The sequence below is a fragment of the Osmerus eperlanus genome, chromosome 17, assembly GCF_963692335.1.
Source record: "Osmerus eperlanus chromosome 17, fOsmEpe2.1, whole genome shotgun sequence".
NCBI classification, from domain to species: domain Eukaryota; kingdom Metazoa; phylum Chordata; class Actinopteri; order Osmeriformes; family Osmeridae; genus Osmerus; species Osmerus eperlanus.
Genome location: NC_085034.1, coordinates 297,547 through 318,520, shown reverse-complemented (window position 1 = coordinate 318,520; position 20,974 = coordinate 297,547). Strand labels below are relative to the sequence as shown.

Sequence of the window (20,974 nt, the reverse complement as noted above, 5' to 3'; positions counted from 1 at the left end):
AAAAACCTACAGTGCCCTAAATACACACAATATTGTTTGTTTGGAGGTGGAGAAGTTAAGAAGCAAGGATAGAGAGACAGACAGAGAGACAGAGAGAGACAGAGAGACAGAGATAGAGGGAGAGAGACAGAGAGAGACAGAGATAGAGGGAGATAGGGAAAGAGAGACAGAGAGAGACAGAGATAGAGGGAGAGAGAGAGAGAGAGGGAAAGAGAGACAGAGAGAGACAGAGGGAGAGAGGGAGAGGGAGAGAGATAGGGCTCTGGCAGGTATGTATGCCTTTACGCTCTAGTATACACCAGGACAGACCTGGTATCCACGACTACAACTGCTCCTCATTAGAAACAGACCATAACTCCTGGATGTGATCATAACGAGCTCTGATGACATCGTCAGCTCATACTGCCTGAGCTCTCCACAACACCACAGACATCTGAAGAAACCTCCCCCATCTCTCTCTCTCTCTGTCTCCCCCTCTATCTCTGTGTCTCTCCCCCTCTCTCTCTGTCTCTCTCTCTCTCTGTCTCTCTCTTCCCCCCTCCCTCTCTTTCTCTCCAGAGACTTCTTCAGGTTCTCGTTCTTCACAGTCTTCTACCTGCTGACCCATCACCCCACACACACACAGCGAGAGAGAAAGGTAAGTGTGCACCTGGGAGGGGAACAGGAGACTGCTGGTGTGTTTTTGTCTTCCCCTGCGGGGGCTTGAAGCTGGGGACTTTGGGGTGACGACGGGGACAGGAGTGTGGTCCTGAGGGCTGGCCATGACCAGCACACTGACAGACAGTCCTGATCTCTCAGAGTCTCTCTCGCTTCACTGGACCTTGATATGATCCTACAGGCATGTGCTGTGATGTTAGGAAGTGTGTGGTGTGATGAGAGAGGGTCTCTGTGTGTCTGTCTCTGTGTGTGAGTCTCTGTGTGTGAGTCTCTGTGTGTGAGTCTCTGTGTGTGAGTCTCTGTGTGAGTCTCTGTGTGTGAGTCTCTGTGTGAGTCTCTGTGTCGGTCTCTGTGTGTCGGTCTCTGTGTGAGTCTCTGTGTGAGTCTCTGTGTGTGTGTGTTTATGTTTTCTAATCGACATGACATTCATTTAGAAACTGAGTAATTGTTTGTGAGGTAGTACAACAGATTCTGAGAATTGAAGTTTGTATTGTTCGTATGTATTAGAACATGTTTTAATGACTATTGTGGCAGAAGGGAGCAGTCATGCTTTGTGGTCTTGATAGATTTAGATGCCACACGCTCACACTCATCCTGAAGGTGGTTGTTTTCACAGCTTGACTTTCATTTGGTTTGAATTACTTTCTCAAACATGTTGTGAACATCGTGTTGCTTTTGGTAAGAAAACCTCTGACTAAACTTGTTGAACCCAGTTTCTGCAGAAAGTCTAGTAATATTGGAACCAAGATTGAGGTTTTGTGGGAAAGTGGGCTGTGTGTGAATTGTTCTGAGAGGATTTTCACTTGCAGTGTGTGTGACAGAACTCTGAAACAAATACAGCATGTTGTTCATCTTTTCAAGAGGGAATTTCCTATCATAAAAAAACTTTTTCCATAACCCTAACCCTTTCATAACCATAACCTGGGATAAGGGTTCAAAGTGTGGCTATTCACTCCCCAAGATAACATTTGAAAAGATTTTGGATGAGATATATATATTTGTACTGTCTTTTTGTCCTCAACCCTTTTCCTGTCTGACCCGTTCCCCTGTCTCAGCGGCCATGTTTCCCCTGCGTGTTGTGCTGCTGGCAGCACTGGTTAGCCTGACCCTGGGTCAGTACGACGACTACGACTACCAGCCGGCCTCCCAGCTTGGACCCTCCGGACCCAACTGTGCCCAGGAGTGCGACTGCCCCATCAACTTCCCAAGCGCCATGTACTGCGATGGACGCAAGCTCAAGTTCGTCCCTGTGGTCCCCACGGGCATCAAGTACCTGTACCTGCAGAACAACCAGATCGAGGAGATCAAGGCAGGTGTGTTTGACAACGTCACTGACCTGCGCTGGTTGGTGCTGGACCACAACATGATCACCACCGACAAGGTGGCCAAAGGCACCATCGACAAACTGGTGGGTCTGGAGAAGCTTTTCTTCAGCCACAACCAGCTGTCCGAGCCTGTCCTGCCGCCGTCCAGAGTCCTGGAGGAGCTGAAGATGATAAGCAACCAGCTGTCCAAGTTCCCGGCGCTGACGGACAGGGAGAACCTGACGGCCGTGCATCTCCAGGACAACAAGCTGACCTCGGAGAGCATTGCTGGGGCCTTCAAGAGCCTGAAGAAGCTGCTGCTCCTGGACGTCAGCAGGAACAAGCTGAAGAAGCTTCCAGCGGGCCCACCCAGCTCTCTGGAAGTCCTCTACGCCGACCACAACGACATTGACAGCATCGCCGCCGGGTAAACACTATGTCAGAATGTGTTAATGACGTGTTTGTGTGTGTATAGTGTGTGTGATGTTATACTGTGTTCGGTCATGTGTGCGTGAGTGTAAAGTGTGTGTGTGAGTGTATAATGTGTGTGATGTTACAATGTAGTACTTTTACTGTAATGGCGTCCAGGGTGGACTTAAACTTGTGACACTCAACCACTGATCCGCATCCAATCTCCAGGTACCTGAACAAGCTGCCGTCCCTCAAGTACCTGAGGGTCTCCAACAACAAGCTGGTGAACTCAGGCATTCCAGCCGGCGTGTTCAACGTGTCCACCCTGCTGGAGCTGGACCTGTCCTTCAACAAGCTGCAGAAGATCCCCGAGGTCAACGAGATGCTGGAGCAGCTATACCTGCAGGCCAACCAGATCAATAGTCAGTCACCTCACCCTCACCTCACCCTCACATCACCTCACCCTCACCTCACTTCACCCTCACTTCACTTCACTTCACCCTTACCCTCACCCTCACCCCACCCCACCCTCACCTCACCCCACCCCACCCTCACCTCACCCTCACCCCACCCTCACTTCACCCTCACTTCACCCTCACCCTCACATCACCCTCACATCACCTCACCCTCACCTCACTTCACCCTTACCCTCACACTCACCTCACCCTCACCTCACTTTACCCTCACTTCACCCTTACCCCACCCTCACCTCACCCTTACCCTCACCTCACCCTCACCTCACCCCACCCCACCCTCACTTCACCCTCACCCCACCCTCACCTCACCCTCACCCCACCCTCACTTCACCCTCACCTCACCCTCACTTCACCCTCACCTCACCCTCACTTCACTTCACCCTCACCTCACCCTCACCTCACCCTCACCCCACCCTCACTTCACCCTCACTTCACCCTCACTTCACCCTCACTTCACCCTCACCTCACCCTCACCTCACCCTCACCCCACCCTCACTTCACCCTCACCTCACCCTCACCTCACCCTCACCCCACCCTCACTTCACCCTCACTTCACCCTCACCTCACCCTCACCTCACCCTCACCCCACCCTCACTTCACCCTCACCTCACCCTCACCTCACCCTCACCTCACCCTCACTTCACCCTCACCTCACCCTCACATCCCGCACCGCTCTGTCACTGAGCACACCACTGATCAGACATTTTCATATTTTAGAGTCAGAGTGATCTCCCTGACTAGACGTGGTCTAGTATCTACATTTTAATCATTTAGCAGATGATTTAAGTCACATGCAGGTAGGGCAGAGAATCAAGGATCAAAAGTGTTTGGGTCCAACAGTATTTAGGCGGTCGGATTCGAGGGATGGGAGGGAAACCAAGGTTGCCTTCACCCCTCTTCTCTGACCTTGGTGACTTGGGAAATGTATATAAAGAAATGCAAATTGGTTTTGATATGTTCAAATGAACCGTTAATGTAATGTATTTTACCCCCAGAGACAAACAGGAGGGGAAATTTGAACCTGGGATCTCTTTATCTGCAGTAAGATGCTCTAACCACTGAGCTACACCCACATCCAAGCCCTCTTGTCCTCTAACCAGCGTCTTCTCCTTGATCCTCTCTTTCCAGAGTTTGACTTGGAGAGCTTCTGTAAGTTCAGCGGCCCACTCAACTACTCTCGTCTGAAACACCTGCGTCTGGACGGGAACAACGTCACCCACACCAGCATGCCCGACGACACGGCCAACTGCCTGCGCCAGGCCTCCGAGATCGTCTTCGAATGATGACCCTCCATCCAGCGTCCACAACCCCCCAGTCTGACCCCACCTCCTCCCATTCTTAACCCCACACCACCCCTCTACCTACCCCACACTACCCCCTCTACCTACCCCACTCCACCCCCTCTACCTACCCCACACTACCCCCTCTACCTACCCCACACCACCCCTCTACCTACCCCACACTACCCCCTCTACCTACCCCACACCACCCCTCTACCTACCCCACACTACCCCCTCTACCTACCCCACACCACCCCTCTACCTACCCCACTCCACCCCCTCTACCTACCCCACACCACCCCTCTACCTACCCCACACTACCCCCTCTACCTACCCCACACCACCCCTATACCTACCCCACTCCACCTCCTCTACCTACCCCACTCCACCCCTCTACCTACCCCACACCACCCCCTCTACCTACCCCACACTGCCCCTCTCCCTACCCCACACTGCCCCTCTACCTACCCCACACTGCCCCTCTACCTATCCCACACTGCCCCTCTACCTATCCCACACTGCCCCTCTCCCTACCCCACACTGCCCCTCTACCTATCCTACCCTACCCCACACTACCCCACCCCACCTTTACACAACCACCCCACCACCTTACCCCACCCCCTCTCCAAACGCTGTGACCAGCCTACTAATCAGCATGCATGGCCTTGCACATTATGTCATGTGAAATAGTGTGCAGGTTTGGGTGTCCCCAGTACGTTGGGACATAGTGCTGTCTTCACTGTTCCTACGTGTCTCTTCCCCATGGTGTACATAGCTCGTATGTTGTTTGTTCTCTGGAGAACAAGGATCTGCTCTCAGTAGAAAGCCAAGGTGAATATAATGTTGTTTTTTTAAATCAAACTTCAAAGTACGTAATTTTTTTTACAAAATGTAGTAAAGACCAACTTTGCAAATATTCTCTCAGTCTTTAGTAAGATGTTGCGTTACAACATGAAGGAATCAGGTACATCGACGCCCTGGAAGTGCTACTCACTTCAAACATTCCTGAGCAGAAGCTGATGTTGGTCTGCTAACCAGAGATTTAAACATTTGCATCTCTCAATGCTATACTTGTTGTTTTTATGTTCTATTATGTTGAAAGATGTTTTATAGTTTTATATTTGGTTGACAAACTCGTAAAATCCCATCAGTGTGTAAGATCTGCAAGAAAAGAACAATAGTATACATGTTAGCTTAAGACTAAACTGGACACGACAGTGATGGAGTTCCCATACTACACAGTATTTCCTTCATCAATCTTCAAATGCCATTAATGAAAAATAAAACTGCCAACAATTAATGGAAAACTGCATTCAGCTACGTTCTTGTTAATCACACTCAATCCTACATTTCTTATCACTTAACACTGTCACCTGAGGTGGAGTTAATAACAGTTTTTTGTAAACTATTTTTGTTTTTGTTTTGTTGTCACATAATGTCTGAGTTATGAAGTATGATTCCATGTATTGTGACGATATAAACCGTAACAGCACACAACCAACTATATAACAGTTTCATGACATGCATGCAGCTCCTGGTCTCAGTGAGGAAATAAACTCTGGCTTCTGCAGTTTCTGTTTGTTCTTGTGTGTACATTGTGGGTGGGGGGAGAGGGGGGAGGGGTGGGGGGAGAGGGGCGGGGTGAGGGGCGGGGGGAGAGAGGGATGAAAATAAAGAAGAGAAAGAATCAGAAGAGAGAACAGTGACTGTCTGGGGTGGGGTGGGGTGGGTGGGGTGGGTGGAGAGGGGCGGGGGGAGAGAGGGATGAAAATAAAGAAGAGAAAGAATCAGAAGAGAGAACAGTGACTGTCTGGGGCAGGGTGGTAGAGTTAGGGGCAGGGTGGTAGAGTGTACATGGCTGGATTTCATTACCTGGTCATGTGCTTAATTTACAAGGGTGACAAAAAGAGGTTTGATTCATGGCCGGCACTCATGGTTGACCATGTGAACCAGACACTGACCACATGCTGTCAGTCGTGCATATGACAGATTATCCCCCATCCATGACTAAAGGGATTAAAGGTGACCTGGCCCAGAGTAGTCCTTAAACTGACACATCTATCAACAGTTTACCTAGAAAAAACCTACCTCAAGAACACCACAGGAAGGACAGGAAAGGTTTTGGGAATAATTGCCCATCTTTAATGCTAATGACCTCATCATCAAACACGATTTAGGCTAAATTGGGTTAGACTCTGCTAATCCGAGGACATTAATGACTCTAAATAAATCCAACGATAAGGCTAACACTTTCCTGCCCACCTACTTTTGTTAAGACCTAAGACCCTAACCAAGTATTTTGTTGTACATTTTGTTACATTTTACCATTTTGTTTACTGTATGCACCTGCCCACCAAAGTAAATTACTTGTTTGTGACCACTTACTTGGCGATTAAACACAATTCTGATTCTGATAGGTTTTTACACATTAGTGTCTGTGACAGACGTTGATCTAAATGTGGAGTAAAGAAACAGTGTGAATGTTTAGAGTCCTTAATCCCGCCGGTGGTTATCGGCTTTGATTCTTTTTCTCTGGGAGTTTCTGGTGCATCTGGAACAAACTGAAGTCACCTGCATTGTCTGCAGAAATGTCTACTCTGGGTGATTACCCTTCCTGTGCGTGGATACGTGTTTGACAAAAGCTTTCCTACTTCGGATTTCTGTGCTCTAAACCTGCCAAGCCCGGCCGGGAGCGCTCTAAGATTAGGATTTTAGTTGTGTGTGTTTATGTGTGTGTGACTGTTCTCAACATCTGTTTCTTGTCTCCGTTGCAGATTAAGTGGCAAGATGACGTTTCTTCTGACCCTTCTCACCTCCCTTCTCCTGGTTGGTCCAGCTCTGGGCCAGGACATGACCTATGAGGAGGTCCTGACCCAGCTGCAGGGTTGCCCCAGAGAATGTCGCTGCCCTCCTAACTTCCCGAATGCAGTCTACTGCGACAACAAGGGCCTGAAGCACATCCCCAACATCCCTCCACACACCTGGTACCTTTATCTCCAGAACAACCTGATAGACGTGATCTCCAAGGACGCGCTGCGCAATGCCACCCAGCTCCGCTGGCTCAACCTCAACCGCAACAAGCTGACCAGCAAGGGCGTGGAGGAGGGCGTGTTGGCAGACATGCCCCGCCTAGTGCACCTCTTCATGGACGACAACCTTCTGGCCTCGGTGCCGTCTGGCCTACCCTCCAACCTGGAGCAGCTCCGCCTCTCCAGGAACCGCATCTCCAAGATCCCCGCTGGCGTGTTCTCCGGCATGAGCCGCCTCACCCTGCTGGACCTGCAGGGGAACAAGCTCCAGGACGACGCCGTGACAGAGGTGAGCCTGAAGGGACTGAGCAGCCTGGTCCAGATCAACCTGGCCAAGAACCAGCTGAGCAGCATGCCGCCCGGCCTGCCCCCCAGCACCGCTCAGATCTTCCTGGATGGGAACAACATCGAGAAGATCCCCGCAGAGTACTTCAAGGGGCTGCCCAAGGTGGCGTTCCTCAGGCTGAACCGCAACAAGCTGGGCAACAGCGGCCTTCCAAAGAACGTCTTCAACATCTCCAGCATGCTGGACCTGCAGCTTTCACACAACCAGCTGACTGAGGTGCCTCTCATCCCGTCAGGTCTGGAACACCTGCACCTGGACCACAACAGGATTAAGAGTATGTATGTCAGGACTGTGTACTATGTACAGGGGTTGTAGTGTGTACTGTATATGGGTTTGTAGTATGTACTGAAGTATGTTTGTCAGGCTTCATTTGCTATGCTTGTTTCAGAAAGCCTCTGTGTAGTACAACATTGCTGCAGTTCAAGTAATTTACATTCAATGAATTTACATTCAATGAACTAATAAAATTCCTACTGTACATGGCAGAATCTGCTGGAGTCAGATACTAACACAGGTAGACTGAACCAGGAAGTCACTAAAGTGTTCTTTACCACCTCCAGGTGTCAACGGGTCTGAAATATGCCCGGTGTCGGCTGAGGTGCTGGAGGACGACGTCAACGACAGTGTTCCTCGGCTGCGCTACCTTCGCCTGGACGGCAACCAGATCAAGCCTCCCCTCCCCAGAGATGTCATCACCTGCTTCCGCCTCCTCCAGTCCATCGTTATTTAGGTTGTTTACTTCAGCTTCTAAACCTCCCAGGCCCTTCTTCACAGGTCAAGGTGTTCAACACCAGACACCCGGATGGAAAGATGATAATGAGTTATAAAATTATAAGATAAAGTAAAAGGTAAATTCCATTCTAACTGGGTCAGACAAAAGCAATTGTGAAATAGAAACCTTTTGTAAATGTTTATCCTGAATTGAGGTCATTCAACTTCAGCTTCAAGTTTTCTTTGTCGCTGTACTTGGTTGGGGTGCAGTACCATTTCCAACCACTAGCTGTGCCTTACTTTCAATTCATTTCTGGAAAGGGAAGACAGACACTCGTGAACAGTGACTGTCTCACCCCATCATGATGGAATCTGATCTAACATTTCTTCATGCATTTTTTCTTCCTTAAAACCCTTTCAGACTCTCCAGGGGGGGGGGGGGTTAGAGGAGGGGGCGAGTTTGATGGAAGTGCAGAAGCATCATGTGACCAATGTGTTTCTCATGTTTCACCAAGCTGGAGTCCTCCACTGCTGTCTGTGCGAGAGCAGATGACTGGGACAGGTCATGAGCTTCTAGCTGAAGACCAACCGCACTGTGTGTGTAGGGAGGGGGAGGGGGGGTGCAGAGAGTGAGTGTAGGGAAGGGGAGGGGGGGTGCAGAGAGTGTGTGTAGGGAAGGGGAGGGGGGGTGCAGAGTGTGTGTGTAGGGAAGGGGAGGGGGGGTGCAGAGTGTGCTTGTAGGGAAGGGGAGGGGGGGTGCAGAGTGTGTGTGTAGGGAAGGGGAGGGGGGGTGCAGAGTGTGTGTAGGGAAGGGGAGGGGGGGTGCAGAGAGTGAGTGTAGGGAGGGGGAGTGGGGGTGCAGAGTGTGTGTGTAGGGAAGGGGAGGGGGGGTGCAGAGTGTGTGTGTAGGGAAGGGGAGGGGGGGTGCAGAGTGTGTGTGTAGGGAAGGGAGGGGGGGTGCAGAGTGTGTGTAGGGAAGGGGAGGGGGGGTGCAGAGTGTGTGTGTAGGGAAGGGGAGGGGGGGTGCAGAGTGTGTGTGTGTAGGGAAGGGGAGGGGGGGTGCAGAGAGTGTGTGTGTAGGGAAGGGGAGGGGGGGTGCAGAGAGTGTGTGTAGGGAAGGGGAGGGGGGGTGCAGAGTGTGTGTAGGGAAGGGGAGGGGGGGTGCAGAGAGTGTGTGTAGGGAAGGGGAGGGGGGGTGCAGAGTGTGTGTGTAGGGAAGGGGAGGGGGGGTGCAGAGAGTGTGTGTAGGGAAGGGGAGGGGGGGTGCAGAGTGTGTGTAGGGAAGGGGAGGGGGGGTGCAGAGAGTGTGTGTAGGGAAGGGGAGGGGGGGTGCAGAGTGTGTGTGTGTAGGGAAGGGGAGGGGGGGTGCAGAGTGTGTGTAGGGAAGGGGAGGGGGGGTGCAGAGTGTGTGTGTAGGGAAGGGGAGGTGCAGAGAGTGTGTGTAAGGGGGATGGGATGAATTATAACTTTTCAAGGTTTTAGTGAATGTATGGAATTAATGTAGAAAATACTTAGCGAGTGTATTTTGTGATTAATGCATGTGTAATCTTATTGGAAGGTGATGCCAAGGACATATTTCCATCCTGGAAGGACAATAAAGTGCAGTTTTATTTGAGTTAGTTTCAGTCCCTACTATATGTGCCCTGCTCTGTAGGAACAGCGTGTGCAGCTCTAACAGACCGTGGCATCACAGGCAGCAACTCTCCTCACTCAGCCACAGAAGACAGCAAGGGATTCTCTTGGCGCATTCCAGAAGCCGTCCAGATGTATGGCCTATAGGAGGCCACTGATACTCAGATCACAACTGGACCATAAATTACAACCTACAGGCTCATAACATGTGAGAGCAGAACGGGCTCAGCTTAATGGTGGAGTTTCTGACTGCAGATCTAGAGGTCGTAGGTTCAGATCCTGCTTGTACGTTGTACCAACCAGAAAGCATGGCTCCCTGGGTTGGTTCCCTTTGCAGTATGGGTAAATTAAGGGTAGGCGTTTCCAGTCAGCTAATTAGGTCTGGATCTACAGTAACTCTCTCTTTAAGAACTTCCAGATGTTCCCGTTTCCCTTCCAGACTCGTCTTAATTAGTTCCTGCTGTTCCAGTTAAACACAGAGAGTCTCTAAAAGAGTTCCTTCATCTAGCATATAGTTGTTATTTGTATTATATGTCGATGGTCAGCAATATGTCCATAATTACCTGTAACTACACAGCCTAAAGAGGTGTGTAGGTGTGTGTGTTTGCCGAGGTGTTTGTGTAAGTATGCGTGTGTGCAGAGGTGTGTAGCTGTGTGTGAGTGTTTAAGCCAGCATTCCCCTCCAGCAGGCACAGTCTGAACCAAAACAGGAGAAGCAGTCAGATTAGGTGAACACCTCTCCTACCTCTCTCCCACCATCTCACCCTCTTGTCTTTACAGCAGGGCTCAGCACAGCGTTCTGACTGATCTTTAATCCAGCCTGATTTCCTCCTCTTCCTCTCCGGGGGGCTGGGTGGGACATGCTGGCTCCATCTGGACAGAACGGTCTTTCAGGCTGCTCTGCTGCTGGGGTTAGGGTTAGAGAGGGTTAGGGTTAGAGAGAGCCGGGTCAGCGAGCTCAGAGAGAGGGATCTCTTCCAGCTTTTATCTCTGTATCTTTCCTGTTCCATTCATCATTTGTCTTTTTGTTCTCTTTCCCTCTCTTTCTCTCTCTCCCCCTTTCCCCCCCTCTCTCTCCCTTTCTCTCCCTCTCCCTCTCCCTCCGGACAATACTATTTCCAAATTTCCCTTACATAATACCCCTCCCATTGAAGAGCAGGATCCAGATGTAGAGTCCAGATGTGCCCCCTATCTATCTTCTCTCTATCCCTCTCTCCATCCTCTCTCCATCCCTCTCTCCATCCTCTCTCTATGCCTCTATCCCTCTCTCCATCCTCTCTCTATCCCTCTATCCTCTCTCTATCCTCTTTCTATCCTCTCTCTATCCTCCCTCTATCCTCCCTCTATCCTCCCTCTCTATCCTCCCTCTCTATCCCTCTATCCTCCCTCCCTCTCTATCCTCTCTCTCTATCCCTCTCTCTATCCCTCTCTCTATCCCTCTATCCCTCTCCGTATCCCTCTATCTCTCTTTCTATTCCTCTCTCTATCCCTCTCTCTATCCCTCTATCCTCCCTCTCTCTATCCCTCTATCCATCCCTCTCTCTATCCCTCTATCCCTCTCTGTATCCCTCTATCTCTCTTTCTATTCCTCTCTCTATCCCTCTATCCTCCCTCTATCGTCTCTCTATCCTTTTTATTTGAAAATAAGTTTTGAAAATTACTACTTCCATTACTACTACCTGTTGGAGCGCTCATCATATGAATACATCATTACAAAAAGACACATACTTAAGTATATGTCCCATACTTCTTGACTTTAACTTGAGTGAAAAAGTGTAGACAGCACTTCTACTTTTACCAGAGTCTTTAAAAACATGAGTATCTGTATATCTGAGTGAAAGATGTGCGTACTTTTGCCATCTTTGCTGGTAACTGTGCTCAAACAAGCAACAGAGAAGGCAGTAACCATTCCGGACAGCGTGACCTGGGTGATGGTGTAGGGTTACCTGGGAGATGGTGTAGGGTTACCTGGGTGATGGTGTAGGGTTACCTGGGTGATGGGGTAGGGTTACCTGGGTGATGGGGTAGGGTTACCTGGGTGATGGTGTAGGGTTACCTGGGTGATGGTGTAGGGTTACCTGGGTGATGGGGTAGGGTTACCTGGGTGATGGGGTAAGGTTAACCTGGGTAGGGTTACCGGGGCGACAAGTTAACTGTGACCTGGCCACCTCTCCCTCAGGTGCTTGCCCCCTGCACTCCCAGCATGCCTCAGCCATGACAGAATCTGTAGGTACAGAGGAGGAGGAGGAGGGGGAGGAGGAGGAGGGGAACTGATGGTCCGGAAAAAAGTAGCCAATGCAATCTCTGAAAGGATTCTCTCACACATACACACACAACAGCCCCACACCCCCACCCCCAAAACACGTGCACACATGCAGAAACACACACACCCCTCTCTCAAGTGAACCAGCTGATGGGAAAGGTAGAGCCAGGAGGAGATAATATCATCAGTAATACTGATGTGCTGGAGATCTCTCCTTATGACAAGCTCTGACACTGCTCATCTGCAGAACCTCAGCACCTCAGGACCAGCACCGCAAAGACGAACCTCACCTGGACACACACGGGAGGAAGGTATGTTTGTCTTGTTCTTTTACTGAAGGCGGTTCGGAGGGGTGGATGCTTTTGATAGGGGCTGTTTGGATCATCTACATCTGGGAGGGATTGGTATTTAAACATGCAGCGGTTTTAGCTTTGATCAACTGTTCCAAGTAGACAGCTTTTCCAGCGGTGAGTTCAGGTTGACTGAAAGCGGCCCCTTCATGATTGAAGATCCTGGCGTTCCTGCTGCAGAGACGCTGGAGCCATGTAGAAGCGTGGCTGTGCTGTCACGGCTGGCTAGGAGAGCTGTCAGCTCCTGCAGTCTTGCTCGTATCACAAGACACAGTAACTTTTTAAATCCTCTTCAGTTCTTTTGTTCTTTGCTTGCTGCCAGATAGATTTGTAAAAGCAAAGAAATAATGTAACAATTTAGTTTTGATGCCAGAAGTCTTGGGTTGAATCAGGGTTTAAAATCTATATTTTCATGGAGAGAATATGCATAGATGTTTAGATTTAAAAAAAAAAAGAGCTATTCTCATCCTACTGCCAGGCAAATCTTTATAGAAGGTTTATCAGTTTTACATAAGCGATGACTTCTCTGCTCGTAGAGGACTCAAGACTAGAGCAGTCGCCAGCTGGAACAGAATATGGGACCCAACAGGACCTCTCTGACTAACCAACAGATCTGCCAACTCAAAGCTCCTTACAGGAAGTGAATATTTTCATATTATAATATTTCTCCACATGTGTTTCCTGTTCGACTGTCATCCAGGAAGGGCCCACAATTGTTCTCAGTTCAACATTTTGATAGTGAGTCAGCAGTTTGTCCTGTTTATCTGGTAAAAGAGCTTGCATCAGTCATTCAGTGAAGGTAATCAAGCAGCATTAACATGACTCATTAACTTCACCCAGAGACCTTCAACCTGTAACCTGAGGATACCTCCAGCACCTCTCCTGTCAGGTGAGTGATGGGTATGCCAGCATCCCCTAAAGAGAGACAGGTGTTGTTCTGGGCCTGGGTCCTGGTCCTTCAAGTGTAAAAACACTGTACTGATCAGCGTCTGAGGTGATCCAGGGGGAACTAAAGCATAAAGACATTATCTCTGGGCCTTATAACTCAGGGAGGGCTACAGCCCAGTCATTGCTTACAGATCTAGAAGTAGCAGGCTCAAATGCCCCCTAGTACTTTGGGTAAAAGAGTGTGGTAGATTGATACATTCTTATTATTGACTTGGAAATCAAATGAGCTGCTGTGTTTACTGGAAGCTGTTGAGATGTGCTGCTTGACGCTCAGCCTATTCAGTCTTCTGGTTGTGTGAGGCGCCCTCCAGGGAAACCTGAGATCAGGGTTTGACGCCTCTGGCTGAGGTACACTCTGCGTCGAAGGCATCTTCTCAGACACAAGACGCTCCCTCAGAGGATCCGCTGGGATAATCGGGGATCAGGATTGTCTCCTACCTTGGCTGAACCGGATCAGGAGGGATTATCCAGGGGGATGCAGAGCATCAATGGAAACAAGATCATCTCAAATGAAGCACTCGCTGTTCAATCCACTCATTTAACTACCCTCCCCATAACTACCCTCCCCATAACTACCCTCCCCATAACTACCCTCCACAATCTCGTGCCTTTGCAGAGTATTGGGTGATTAACGATACTTTCAAGATAGGGTAACACCACGTTCTGATTAGTGGCTAGTGGGAAATTGTCATGAAAATAAGATGAGTTCCCTTTGGAATAGGACAAACCGTCAAATAGATTTTAAGAATGATTGAAGAACTTGTTGAACTGATTTCATAATCTTAAATGGATTCACTATATACTGAGTCATCTAGTTTCAACTGTTTAGTTTGAGCTGTTGTCAGAAAGGACGAGATGAATAAAGGTTTCCTCTCCCAGCCTTCGAGAGCCAGGTCCGCCAGGCTTCGTGAGCTGAACCAGTCAGCTCAACCACATTTACCAGATCACCCCCATTTCAAAACACTGCCATGTTTAAGCGCCAAACCAGTGTGATTAGAACCACATGTAAGTGGAGCACAAAATGAGGGCTGGTTTGTCTTAAAGAGATTAATCACATCAGACAATGTGCTTAGGGCACAGGAGACATGCATTGAAACAAAACAGGAGCCAAGGCTGGGAGTGGGAGGGGGGGGAGTGTGTGAGTAAGCATAGGGACAGCTGAGAGCATTAACCCTAACCTGGAGCATTAACCTGGTTGTATATAGGTCAAGTCTACTGTCTGTGGTCACCAACTTGGACAACAGATTAGCGAGCATAGCATCCCAAGATCATGACCTCTGATCTCCAGAGCTTGTGATTGGCTGAGAGGTGGCTGTCAATGAAGGGTTCCTGCCCGCTAAATGAAAGGAGCCGATGGTACAAATACAGGGTGATGAGGGTCGGAGGAGCAGGGTAGAGACAGGACTCCAGGACGACGACACGACAAGTTGCCTTGAATCTCAGGTAGGTGTGGGGTTGCCAGCATTCAGCCTTTTACGTTTTGTGAAACTAGAACTAAAAGCAAGAGGGAGTTATACATGTACAAGGTGCTGCTGTGTAGATCTGGATTTAGCATCGATATCTTTGTTCATACAGGAGTATCCAGATCATCTGCATAAACTCTTAGTTTAGCTTCAAGGCATGTTGTAAACCACAGAATCAAGCAATATAGAAATACCCAGCCATCGCTTCTACGTTTGGATGCACTTGGCCGCATCAAGGCAATAAGGCTCATGCAGAATATGTTTGAGTAGATTTTCAGGGGAAACTTGGGACTCCGAATTCTGGATTCCAAGCAAAGGCGATTGTGTTGACCTGACTCTCACCTCCAATGTATGGATGGTTTCAGTAACTCACCTCCAGTGAGATGTGAAGCTTCAGCCCCACAGCACCAGAACCAGGTGGTGTAGTCTTGTCTTTGAAGTGAGCCCAGCCTGGAACAGCTAGGCATGCAAATCAGTTCCAGACAAAAACATGTCTCGCAAGAATGTTAACCAGCAACAGCTGTGACAATTGAAGAGCAGGAGGATGAGAGGAGGTGGTAGAGTTTGGGGCAGGGTGGTAGAGTTAGGGGCAGGGTGGTAGAGTTAGGGGCAGGGTGGTAGAGTTAGGGGCAGGGTGGTAGAGTTAGGGGCAGGGTGGTAGAGTTTGGGGCAGGGTGGTAGAGTTAGGGGCAGGGTGGTAGAGTTAGGGGCAGGGTGGTAGAGTTAGGGGCAGGGTGGTAGAGTTAGGGGCAGGGTGGTAGAGTTAGGGGCAGGGTGGTAGAGTTAGGGGCAGGGTGGTAGAGTTAGGGGCAGGGTGGTAGAGTTAGGGGCAGGGTGGTAGAGTTAGGGGCAGGGTGGTAGAGTTAGGGGCAGGGTGGTAGAGTTAGGGGCAGGGTGGTAGAGTTAGGGGCAGGGTGGTAGAGTTAGGGGCAGGGTGGTAGAGTTAGGGGCAGGGTGGTAGAGTTAGGGGCAGGGTGGTAGAGTTAGGGGCAGGGTGGTAGAGTTAGGGGCAGGGTGGTAGAGTTAGGGGCAGGGTGGTAGAGTTAGGGGCAGGGTGGTAGAGTTAGGGGCAGGGTGGTAGAGTTTGGGGCAGGGTGGTAGAGTTTGGGGCAGGGTGGTAGAGTTAGGGGCAGGGTGGTAGAGTTAGGGGCAGGGTGGTAGAGTTAGGGGCAGGGTGGTAGAGTTAGGGGCAGGGTGGTAGAGTTAGGGGCAGGGTGGTAGAGTTAGGGGCAGGGTGGTAGAGTTAGGGGCAGGGTGGTAGAGTTAGGGGCAGGGTGGTAGAGTTAGGGGCAGGGTGGTAGAGTTTGGGGCAGGGTGGTAGAGTTTGGGGCAGGGTGGTAGAGTTAGGGGCAGGGTGGTAGAGTTAGGGGCAGGGTGGTAGAGTTTGGGGCAGGGTGGTAGAGTGTACATGGCTGGATTTCATTACCTGGTCATGTGCTTAATTTACAAGGGTGACAAAAAGAGGTTTGATTCATGGCCGGCACTCATGGTTGACCATGTGAACCAGACACTGACCACATGCTGTCAGTCGTGCATATGACAGATTATCCCCCATCCATGACTAAAGGGATTAAAGGTGACCTGGCCCAGAGTAGTCCTTAAACTGACACATCTATCAACAGTTTACCTAGAAAAAACCTACCTCAAGAACACCACAGGAAGGACAGGAAAGGTTTTGGGAATAATTGCCCATCTTTAATGCTAATGACCTCATCATCAAACACGATTTAGGCTAAATTGGGTTAGACTCTGCTAATCCGAGGACATTAATGACTCTAAATAAATCCAACGATAAGGCTAACACTTTCCTGCCCACCTACTTTTGTTAAGACCTAAGACCCTAACCCTAACCAAGTATTTTGTTGTACATTTTGTTACATTTTACCATTTTGTTTACTGTATGCACCTGCCCACCAAAGTAAATTACTTGTTTGTGACCACTTACTTGGCGATTAAACACAATTCTGATTCTGATAGGTTTTTACACATTAGTGTCTGTGACAGACGTTGATCTAAATGTGGAGTAAAGAAACAGTGTGAATGTTTAGAGTCCTTAATCCCGCCGGTGGTTATCGGCTTTGATTCTTTTTTTCTGGGAGTTTCTGGTGCATCTGGAACAAACTGAAGTCACCTGCATTGTCTGCAGAAATGTCTACTCTCTGTGATTACCCTTCCTGTGCGTGGATACGTGTTTGACAAAAGCTTTCCTACTTCGGATTTCTGTGCTCTAAACCTGCCAAGCCCGGCCGGGAGCGCTCTAAGATTAGGATTTTAGTTGTGTGTGTTTATGTGTGTGTGACTGTTCTCAACATCTGTTTCTTGTCTCTGTTGCAGATTAAGTGGCAAGATGACGTTTCTTCTGACCCTTCTCACCTCCCTTCTCCTGGTTGGTCCAGCTCTGGGCCAGGACATGACCTATGAGGAGGTCCTGACCCAGCTGCAGGGTTGCCCCAGAGAATGTCGCTGCCCTCCTAACTTCCCGAATGCAGTCTACTGCGACAACAAGGGCCTGAAGCACATCCCCAACATCCCTCCACACACCTGGTACCTTTATCTCCAGAACAACCTGATAGACGTGATCTCCAAGGACGCGCTGCGCAATGCCACCCAGCTCCGCTGGCTCAACCTCAACCGCAACAAGCTGACCAGCAAGGGCGTGGAGGAGGGCGTGTTGGCAGACATGCCCCGCCTAGTGCACCTCTTCATGGACGACAACCTTCTGGCCTCGGTGCCGTCTGGCCTACCCTCCAACCTGGAGCAGCTCCGCCTCTCCAGGAACCGCATCTCCAAGATCCCCGCTGGCGTGTTCTCCGGCATGAGCCGCCTCACCCTGCTGGACCTGCAGGGGAACAAGCTCCAGGACGACGCCGTGACAGAGGTGAGCCTGAAGGGACTGAGCAGCCTGGTCCAGATCAACCTGGCCAAGAACCAGCTGAGCAGCATGCCGCCCAACCTGCCCCCCAGCACCGCTCAGATCTTCCTGGATGGGAACAACATCGAGAAGATCCCCGCAGAGTACTTCAAGGGGCTGCCCAAGGTGGCGTTCCTCAGGCTGAACCGCAACAAGCTGGGCAACAGCGGCCTTCCAAAGAACGTCTTCAACATCTCCAGCATGCTGGACCTGCAGCTTTCACACAACCAGCTGACTGAGGTGCCTCTCATCCCGTCAGGTCTGGAACACCTGCACCTGGACCACAACAGGATTAAGAGTATGTATGTCAGGACTGTGTACTATGTACAGGGGTTGTAGTGTGTACTGTATATGGGTTTGTAGTATGTACTGAAGTATGTTTGTCAGGCTTCATTTGCTATGCTTGTTTCAGAAAGCCTCTGTGTAGTACAACATTGCTGCAGTTCAAGTAATTTACATTCAATGAATTTACATTCAATGAACTAATAAAATTCCTACTGTACATGGCAGAATCTGCTGGAGTCAGATACTAACACAGGTAGACTGAACCAGGAAGTCACTAAAGTGTTCTTTACCACCTCCAGGTGTCAACGGGTCTGAAATATGCCCGGTGTCGGCTGAGGTGCTGGAGGACGACGTCAACGACAGTGTTCCTCGGCTGCGCTACCTTCGCCTGGACGGCAACCAGATCAAGCCTCCCCTCCCCAGAGATGTCATCACCTGCTTCCGCCTCCTCCAGTCCATCGTTATTTAGGTTGTTTACTTCAGCTTCTAAACCTCCCAGGCCCTTCTTCACAGGTCAAGGTGTTCAACACCAGACACCCGGATGGAAAGATGATAATGAGTTATAAAATTATAAGATAAAGTAAAAGGTAAATTCCATTCTAACTGGGTCAGACAAAAGCAATTGTGAAATAGAAACCTTTTGTAAATGTTTATCCTGAATTGAGGTCATTCAACTTCAGCTTCAAGTTTTCTTTGTCGCTGTACTTGGTTGGGGTGCAGTACCATTTACAACCACTAGCTGTGCCTTACTTTCAATTCATTTCTGGAAAGGGAAGACTGGCAACCTGCTCAAATAGTGAATCTATAATATCATATTATTTACAGACACAATAGGATTAGAACAGGATAAGACAAAGTATGTTGAATTTAATGACAACTCCTTATTCTTATTTGACAAGAAAAAACTGCTCCTGGATGCTTAGCCAAAACACTTTTTTTACTGCTCTTAATAAGAATATGTTTGGGTTTGTGTGACAGATTTGTTCTGATATGAATTATTGTTTTTGTTAGGTATAACTATGCTTGGCTATATTTAGAAAATAAATCTACAAGTGCATTCATTTGGGTCAGTTCATTTAGGTAATTTATTTAATTTAAAATGACAGTATCTTTCTTCTTTTTACTGGACTATGAAAACACATTTTGTACACAAGATTCTGTTTCGAAAACATATTTTGGTATATTCCAACCATTTGTTTTGTGATTATCTTAGATAGTGTATTTCTTGTAGACTGTGTGCTTTTAAATAAATACAAATGTTTGGGGAAAACGAATGCCATCTGTGAATGTTAATTGACATTTACAATTTAAGCCCGGTTTCAATAATCCAATCCTTTAAATACAGAATTGCAACATGTTTGTCTCAATGCTTTGACAGGTTTGAAACACTCTTGAGTCAAGTTTTGAACGACTCCAAGACCGAGCAGACATGTTGCCGGGTGAACGTGGTGATGATGACGTTTATGATTTACTGCTCAAGCGTTAAAGATGCAGCTGTTAGTCATGCACAGCACCCACAACGGAATTTTATCCACATTACAAACGAACAAAATGAGACCCACAATCCGAGGATTAATATGTTTCCTAGCATTCATATGTATTCTGATAGTTATATTTATTCTAATATTTAAAGGACCTACAGGATTTCCTACCCAAACCTAAGAACCTTTCTTACCTATAACGGGACACCTATAAACCACGACTTTACTACAACTAAGTGGAGACTGAGGGGAGATTCTAGCCAAAAGCAGGTGCAGAACAATTACTAACATTCCACCACTTTTCCCCTCACTCAGCACACACTCTAGAGTTTCCTCGAGGAGAGGGAGAGGGAGAGAGAGAAAGGAGAGAGAGAGGGAGAGGGAGGGGGAGAGAGAGGGAGAGGGAGAGAGAGAAAGGAGAGAGAGAGGGAGGGGGAGAGAGGGAGAGGGAGAGAGAGAAAGGAGAGAGAGTGAGAGAAAGGAGAGAGAGGGAGAGAGAAAGGAGAGAGAAAGGAGAGAGAGAGTGAGAGAAAGGAGAGAGAGTGAGAGAAAGGAGAGAGGGAGAGAGAAAGGAGAGAGTGAGAGAAAGGAGAGAGGGAGAGAGAAAGGAGAGAGAGAGTGAGAGAAAGTAGAGAGAGAGTAAGAGAAAGGAGAGAGTAAGAGAAAGGAGAGAGAGTGAGAGAAAGGAGAAAGGAGAGAGAGAGGGAGAGGGAGGGGGAGAGAGAGGGAGAGGGAGAGAGAGAAAGGAGAGAGAGAGGGAGGGGGAGAGAGGGAGAGGGAGAGAGAGAAAGGAGAGAGAGTGAGAGAAAGGAGAGAGAGGGAGAGAGAAAGGAGAGAGAAAGGAGAGAGAGAGTGAGAGTGAGAGAAAGGAGAGAGAGTGAGAGAAAGGAGAGAGGGAGAGAGAAAGGAGAGAGTGAGAGTAAGGAGAGAGGGAGAGAGAAAGGAGAGAGAGAGTGAGAGAAAGTAGAGAGAGAGTAAGAGAAAGGAGAGAGTAAGAGAAAGGAGAGAGAGTGAGAGAAAGGAGAAAGGAGAGAGAGAGAGAAGGGAGAGAAAGTAAGAGAAAGGAGAGAGAGTGAGAGAAAGGAGAGTAAGAGAAAGGAGAGAGTGAGAGTGGGGGTCGTACAAAGAGGGAAGGCAGAGCTAAGCTCAAACGTGGACAAGAGTCTAACCCTAAAGACACAGGAAAGCTTCCTGCATCGCCTGCTTCCTGCTTGAGACCACAGGAAAGCTTCCTGCATCGCCTGCTTCCTGCTTGAGACCACAGGAAAGCTTCCTGCATCGCCTGCTTCCTGCTTGAGACCACAGGAAAGCTTCCTGCATCGCCTGCTTCCTGCTTGAGACCACAGGAAACATAGCAGACCCACTTTTAGATATGTTTGGATACAACTTTATTGTCGCTGTGCACAGTACAAGTACAAAGCCAATGA

The 20,974-nt window shown here is 49.0% G+C and overlaps 3 protein-coding genes and 1 long non-coding RNA gene across 6 annotated transcripts; all 4 read left to right on the top strand.

Annotated features, from left to right (window-relative positions):
• The first annotated feature begins 285 nt into the window (after positions 1–285).
• lum (lumican) lies at positions 286–4,343 on the top strand. Of its 2 annotated transcripts, none has more exons than XM_062483546.1 (4): positions 286–637; positions 1,713–2,388; positions 2,601–2,794; positions 3,977–4,341. In XM_062483546.1, exons 2-4 carry the CDS (start codon positions 1,718–1,720, stop codon positions 4,129–4,131), a joined length of 1,020 nt encoding a protein of 339 aa, XP_062339530.1. In that variant the 5' UTR covers positions 286–637; positions 1,713–1,717; the 3' UTR covers positions 4,132–4,341. The 2 variants fall into 2 exon arrangements, with proteins under 2 accessions (XP_062339530.1, XP_062339531.1); XM_062483547.1 differs by lacking the exon at positions 286–637 and adding an exon at positions 1,277–1,335 and having other exon boundaries at positions 3,977–4,343.
• A 132-nt stretch (positions 4,344–4,475) lies between these two features.
• Positions 4,476–5,701, top strand: LOC134037973 (uncharacterized). The gene is made up of 2 exons (XR_009932621.1): positions 4,476–5,022; positions 5,054–5,701. It is a non-coding gene; the product is annotated as an uncharacterized LOC134037973 (long non-coding RNA).
• Positions 5,702–6,908: 1,207 nt separating this feature from the next.
• On the top strand, positions 6,909–8,507 carry LOC134037966 (keratocan-like). The gene is made up of 2 exons (XM_062483545.1): positions 6,909–7,777; positions 8,064–8,507. The coding sequence occupies exons 1-2, from the start codon at positions 6,916–6,918 to the stop codon at positions 8,231–8,233; spliced, it is 1,032 nt and encodes a 343-aa protein (XP_062339529.1). The 5' UTR covers positions 6,909–6,915; the 3' UTR covers positions 8,234–8,507.
• A 3,772-nt stretch (positions 8,508–12,279) lies between these two features.
• Positions 12,280–19,330, top strand: LOC134037965 (keratocan-like). Of its 2 annotated transcripts, none has more exons than XM_062483543.1 (3): positions 12,280–12,420; positions 17,205–18,079; positions 18,366–19,330. In XM_062483543.1, the coding sequence occupies exons 2-3, from the start codon at positions 17,218–17,220 to the stop codon at positions 18,533–18,535; spliced, it is 1,032 nt and encodes a 343-aa protein (XP_062339527.1). In that variant the 5' UTR covers positions 12,280–12,420; positions 17,205–17,217; the 3' UTR covers positions 18,536–19,330. The 2 variants fall into 2 exon arrangements, with proteins under 2 accessions (XP_062339527.1, XP_062339528.1); XM_062483544.1 differs by lacking the exon at positions 12,280–12,420 and adding an exon at positions 13,258–13,348.
• The last annotated feature ends 1,644 nt before the right edge of the window (positions 19,331–20,974 follow it).